The sequence below is a fragment of the Elephantulus edwardii genome, unplaced genomic scaffold (assembly GCF_000299155.1).
Source record: "Elephantulus edwardii isolate Elephantulus edwardi_28Jun2011 unplaced genomic scaffold, EleEdw1.0 scaffold00066, whole genome shotgun sequence".
Taxonomy (NCBI): Eukaryota; Metazoa; Chordata; class Mammalia; order Macroscelidea; family Macroscelididae; genus Elephantulus; species Elephantulus edwardii.
In genome coordinates this window covers 546,168-553,146 of record NW_006399816.1, presented here as the reverse complement: position 1 = coordinate 553,146, position 6,979 = coordinate 546,168, and the positions used below count along the sequence as shown (strand labels likewise).

Below are 6,979 nucleotides of genomic sequence, written 5' to 3'. Positions count from 1 at the left end.
CACAAATGATATCGAGTAATAAATACATAAAGTTTATCATTAAAATGGTAACATTACACAAGGTTTTATTATTTACATATTAAATTTCTGTAACTCTGGAAAGTCAAGTTACATCATCAAGTTGTTTGTTTCAAAGCAGAGCTAGGTATTGGCAATAGTTCTTGTTAGAGTCAGGAACATAGACAGGTTTCACAATACGGAGCATGCTTTTCGGTCAGTAGTATTGCTTCAGGAGTAGTAGTATTTCACAGACCTTTCCTATAACTTCCAGAAAATTCAGCCAGCCAGATTTAGGTTCAAACTTCTTTACAAAGCCATTTTCCTACAAGAGAATATATTTAACATCAGTGGAAAGGCTGGGAAAAGCAAAGAAATTGGAATTTTAATAATGGGTTTACTTTCCCTAATTTTCTTCATTATTGTACAGTGATTAAAATGTTCGGTGTTTGTATTGATTACCAAAATGCTGGCAGATGAAACCCTCAGTGGCTGCACTGGAGAATGAGTGGCAGTCTGCTTCTGTAAAGGTCTACAGCCTTGGAAACCAAACCCCGTGGGGGCAGTTCTGCTCTATCCTTTACGGTGTCTATGAGGCAGAATCAACATAATGACAATAGGTTAGAAGCTCCCTTTCCAGCCTTTCTAAAGCACCACTGTGCAAGAGAAGTGAAATATAAGCTACTTACGTAACTTCAGTTTGTTCATAGCCACATTTAAGAAGGTAAAAAGAAATAGAAAAACTGATTTTTACATACATTTAATTTTACATATCCAAAATGTTATCCTTTCAATGTGTATTCTGTAAAAATGATTAATGAGAGCCTTAAATTCTTTGTATCATACCAAATCTTCAAACTCTCACGTGTATTTTATACTTATAACATATCCTAATTTGAGACTTGCCCACTTCTTCAAGAGCCCAATTCTTCAATAGTCACATGTGGCTGGGTGCTTTTGTATTTGGACAATACAGCTCTAGAGGAGTGTCTCATATTTTTTTTTCTTTTCTCTTTAGTCCTCAATGGTCCAGGATTAAAGTATAAATTAATATTTGTAAATTGCACCATAATGAGACCTGGTGTCATAGTGTGTATGTGTTGAGATGCTAACTGAAAGATTGGAAGTTCAAATCTACCAGCTGTTCCAGGGGGAGGAAAACAATCTCCTGTAACTATTTACAGCTTTGGAAATTGAAGGAGGGTCGCTATGAGTGAAAATTGATCCAAAGGCAGTAAGTAAACTACATTGTACTGAAATTGATGAGAACTCACAAGAAATTGAGGTTAAATCAATGCCTTAGAGAATATGACAAAATAAAAAAGCTTCATAGCAACCCTCTATTTGGTTTCTGAGGCTGTAAATCTATGAGTAGAGATTGCCTGTATTTCTCCCATAGAGTGGCTGGTCGTTCCAAACCAAAGACTTTTCAGTTAGCAGTCGAACACCAATATACTACACTACCAGGACTCCTTTGTAATCTATGGAGAGGTTGTTGCTTTTATCAATGTTAATTATCTTTTTGAAGAGATGCAGTTGGGAGAAGGGTAGTTATCCTAGTGAAGTGGTCACTGCATTTAATTAATTTACTATTTATATTTATAGTGTATCTTTACTGAAAAGTATCTCTGAGATCATGTAGCCTATTAGTCTTGTCAATGAAGAAGTGGCAAGAAAAATAACTGTTATTAAAACAATGTCTTTGTGGCTGGGACTGGGTTAGAATAAAACCACTGTACTTTCCATTCTATTACATCAACAACAAACATCCAATCAAATACCAAAAGGATTTGAAAACCATTTTTTAATGTTCACTCAGCAAGCCTTGGCTCTACATCCACTGAGATCCTGATTCTAGAGTTAGAATGATACTTTCAAGGACTTGATGGCATAAGTGCCTAATGTCACAGGGTTAACCAAGTATATCTCTTTGATGTTTAGAAAAGACTTGGAACTTCTAGACTTGGAAGACTTAGAATCATCTTCATGAGCATTACCAGCAAAGCATATTAACACAAATCGGTGCCCATTCTGTTGGAAAGCTTGTCACCAAAGTCAGCTGCTGCCTCTGTGTTGCTAAATGTCAGTCATGTTTTTTCTCTGTGTAAGAAGATACAAGTTGTCATGTCCTAAGAGAAGAAATCACTTCCTCTCTCTTCTTCCTCTTCCTCTCCGGCCCTTACACATTCACAAAATTCCCTTAAGCTCTAAACTGGCATTCACTTCACTATTCATTTTCATAAGTTTCATATTTGTCAAGTATATTCAGACACTATCTTTGATTCAAAATGATTTATTATTATTATGACAATGGCCACTATCTATTATGGCTGGGTAGTTAGTATATCATCTTATATACATTTAATTTCTAAAATAAAGAGAGTGTGCAGAGGAAAGAATAGACAGATCAGGTTGTATGAAGATTAAAATTTATGAAAAAAATTGAAGAACCTATTAAGAAAATATGTACATTTGCCATGAAAGAGTTCATTCTAAATTTGAACGACAAAGTCCATCAACCCCTCAAAATATGAAAATGTAAAGGTAGTGAAAAGAGAAAGATGAATAATTAGTAAGCATATGGGAGAAAAATTCAACAGTACCAGCAGTCAAAGACATTAAAATGTTAATAAATCTTGGTTTTTAACCTATTAAATTTGGCTTATAATTTTAAGCTTCTTTCAGTTCTTTTTATTAGATCTTTAACTGGGACGATCAGGACCTTGGATTTTTGTTCCCAGTATGAAAGGATATGTCAAAGGGGTTTGATTAGCCCAGGACATGATGTAATTCAAATTTCTGAAAGATCACTGTAGCTGATATGTGGAAAACAGACCATAGCAGGGTAAGGATGGAAGCAGAGGAAATGAAAGCAGGCTATTGATGTAATCCAGTGAAGGAGGAGGACCCTGAATAGAGAGTATTCAAAGTTGCAGCCAATAAAAATTACTGATGAATTGGAGATGAGATATGAGAGGCAACTCCCAAGATTAGAGGACTAGCATCTAAAGCATTTTTTGTGAGGGGCTCTTAGGGGGGAAAGCTGTTTTCCCTGACTTTTATATCAGTAGCATGCATTTTTGCATTATTTGAATCATGTTTCGTTTTCCCCCTAATACGTGATTTTTAAACTGCAAGTTAAAATTTAAAAAGAAAAATAATTTGTCCTCAAACTTTATTTAATTAGAGGACCTATGAGGATTCTAAGAGTGCTCCTTGGAGGCAAAAATGGCAAAACTTCCTCTCTCATACTTTGGACATACGGCTAGGTGAAGTTATTCCTTGAAAAGAGATATCATGCTTGGAAAGATGGAGGGTCAGTGAAGGAGAAGGCCCTCAATGAGACGGATTGACATGGTGCCTGCAGCAATGGGCTCTAGAGTGTCAGAGATGGTATGATGGCACAGGATGAGGAACAATTCAGGTCAGCTGTTCATAGGGTCACTATGAGCTGTATTAGACTCGAAGGCATCTCACAACAACAAGAGAGCTCTGGTGGTCTAGTCTTTAGGGACTTGTCCCTGCTAGCCCAAAGGTCACACCTCTGTGGTGATCTGAATCTACCAGCAGCTTCAAGGGAAAAAAATGTTCAAACCCTTCCAAATAGCTTCAAAACCAACTGAAGTGTCAGCTATGAGTTAGTCCTGATTCCATGACATTGACTTGACTTTGATGAGGACATTTGAGACTGTATCACCTCATTGTTAGATCTTAAAATCTTTTGAAAATGCTTTAATCAAACGGAATGCTTATGCAAGCATTTACATGCCCTGTATGTCCGCTCACATGGCTTCAAACTGACCAGATCATCATTTAGAGCAAGAGAATTGGAGGAGGGGCAAGGGGAAACCCCAACAACAACTTTCTTGACCTTGGAAAGCACCAAACTGACTGTACATCTGTACTTTCAAAGGGGCTTTCTTTCAGTATTAGATTTGGCTTAAGAAGGAGATATTCAAATTTTTTGGAATTTCCCATTTAATTTTTATATTTGTAGAGTATTTGGCATTTTACAAAACATACTTAGGGAAAAAAAATCTCTAATCCTTTAACTCCCCTTCTGAGATGGGTATTTTTGTCCTCAGTCTATTGCCTTTGTTAGGTACCGTAGAGTCAGCTTGGGCTGCTAGGGACCCTTGGAACAGAGGAAGGAAACACTGCACAGTCCTTTGACATCATCCCAATCACTGCTATGTCTGAGCCAGATGTTGCAGTCACTGTGTCCATCATCTCACTGAGAGTTTTATTCTTTTTAAATGGTTTCTACATGATTAAGGGGGCTTTGGTGGCCTAGTGGTAAGGAATTGCTCTGCCAACCCAAAGATGCATGCTATGAATTCACAAGCTGCTCCCCAAGAGAAAGATGTGCAATCTCCTTCAGTGCAATTTACTGCCTTTGAAAACCCACTGGGGGGGTCAACTGCGGGTCAGTTCCAACTCGATGTTATATAACAATTGCTTTACCAAGCATATGCCCTTCATCCACCTCTTCGGCCTTTCTCTTTGGTCTCTTAGCCTTCTTTGGCCCTTCCTGATAATGAAGTCTCGCCATCTTCACCTCACCAAAGAACATTTTGATGATAGATCTTTCTGAATCTCTGGGTACTCCACTGACTTGACCAAGGTCATGTGTCTAGTAAGAGATAAACTTCCAATTTCAATTGTCATTCATTCTTTTTTTCCTTTTGTTTATTTTTATTTTTATTTTATACTGGTTTATTTACAAAGTTTGTATATATTGTTTTCACACTGGATTTTTCCAATTTCCTTCAGCTCCGCTCTTCACTCTTTAAATTGTGTGACCCAACGATTAACGCCCTCCGCCTACTGCCCACCACCCATCCTCACCCCTCTGCTCCCACTCTCCCCTATCTTGAATCCTTATACTCATTCCATAGTAATGATCTCACACAGTATTAGTCCATATGGGACTGAATTGGTTCACATAGCATAATGCACTCCAGTCCCTCCCGAGTCAGCTAATAATTTACAAAATCATTGCTCCTGCATGCTGTATAGTATTCCATCATGTGAATGTACCATAATTTCTCAATCCATTCAAATGTGGTTTGACATTGGGGCTGTTTCCATGTTCATGCTATCGTGTATAATGTTGCTATGAACATTGGTGTACAAGTCTCCACTTGTACCTCGGTTCTCATTCTCTTGGGGTATATTCCAAGCAGTGGAATAGCTGGGTTGTGTAGAATTTGCATGTTAAGCTTTTTGAGGAGGTGCCAAATTGCCTTCCAGAGTGGTTGTACCATTTTACAATCCCTCCAACAATGTATGAGTTCCTATCTCACCATATCCTCTCCAACATTTATTACTTGCTGCCCTGTTAAACTTTGCCACTGCTACTGCAGTGAGATGGTATCTCATTGTGGTTTTGATTTGTATCTCTCTTATTGGCAGTGATTTTGAGCATTTCTTCGTGTGTCTATTTGCCATCTAAATATCTTCCTCTGTGAAAATTCTTTCCATATCTTTTGCCCATTTTGTAATTGTGTTATCAGTCTTTTTCTTGTGGAGGCCCTGCAGGATTTTTTGAAACTTTTTATAAGAGACCCTTCTCTGAAATGGTATCGTCAAATGTTTTTTGCCAGCCAGTAGACTTTCTTTTCACTCTGTTGGAAAAAAATATTGTGATAAGCACAGAAATTTCCTCTTTAGAAGGTCCCATTAATCAGTTTTATCCTCTCCAGATTGTGCATTTCTAACTGTATTTAGCAGTCTCTTTATACCATAGACTAGGCTATCTAAGCTTTATCCCAGTTTGTCTCTGATGAACTTTATGGTTTTGGGTTTTACTCGCAGGCTTCTGATTCACCTTGAGTTGATCTTAGTATACAGTGTGAGATATGGATCCTGCTTCAGCTTTCTGCAGTTATCAGTCCAGTTTTGCCAGAACCATTTGATGAAGATGTTGTCATTTACCCATTTGCTAGGTTCTATTTCCTCGTTGACTATCAGTTAACCATTGATAGCAAGGTCTATTTCTGGGCTCTCAATTCTGTTCCATTGGTGTATGTGCCTGTCATTACACTAGTACTGTGTTGCTTTGGTTACTACCACTGTGTAGTAGGTTTTGAGGTCAGGGAGTGCTATGCCTCCCACTTAATTTTTGTTTTTCCGAAGTGCTGTGCTTATTTGGGGGTCTCTTTCCTTTACAAATAAACTTGACAATTTCCATTTCAATCTCCTTGAAAAATGAATTTGGTATCTGTTTTGGAATTGTGTTGAGCATGTAGAATGCTTTTGGTAGAATTGTAATTTTCACAGTATTGAATCTTCCTATCCACAAACAGGGAACAACAGGGAACATTTTTCCATTTAGTTAGGTCTTTTATTGTGTCTCACAGAAATGTTCCGTAGTTTTCCTTGTAGAGGTCTTTTGAATCTCTAGTTAGCATCACTCCAAGGTATCTCAATTTGTGGTTGGCTATTATAAATGGTATTTCTTTCTGGTTTTCCTTCTGAGTTATCTTTGTTACTGTAGAGGAATCCCACTGATTTTTTGGATATTGATCTTATATCCTCCCACCCTACAAAATGGGTCTACAAGTTTTTGTTGTTGTTGAGTCCTTGGGCAATTTTGTGTACACTGTTATATCATCTGCATATAGCAATAGTTTAACCATCTCTTTGCCGATCTGGATGCCTTTTATTTCTTCTCTTTTCATATTGCCCTAGCAAACACTTCTAGTACAATATTGAATAAAAGTGGGGACAATGAGCACCCTTGTCTGGTTCCTGTTTGCAAGGAAAATGCTTTTATTTTTTTTCTCCATTGAGAATGATATTGGCTCTTGGTTTTGCATATATACTTTTTATTATCTTGAGAAAATTCCCTTCTATTCCAATTTTGCTGAGTGTCTTATCAGGAAGGGGTATTGGATTTTGTCAAATGGCTTTTCTGTATCAACGGTTAAAATTATATGGTTCTTGTTATTTCGCTTTGTTAACGTAGTGAATTACATTG

General features: G+C 37.4%; 1 protein-coding gene across 1 annotated transcript in view; it reads right to left on the bottom strand.

The window, feature by feature from the left end:
- Positions 1-214: 214 nt before the first annotated feature.
- BCL2A1 (BCL2-related protein A1) overlaps positions 215-6,979 on the bottom strand; it is a 17,610-nt gene continuing 10,845 nt past the window's right edge. The window contains exon 2 of the mRNA XM_006888246.1: positions 215-322. Within this exon, the coding sequence (XP_006888308.1) occupies positions 215-322 (108 nt within the window). The remainder of the gene's footprint in view (positions 323-6,979) is intronic.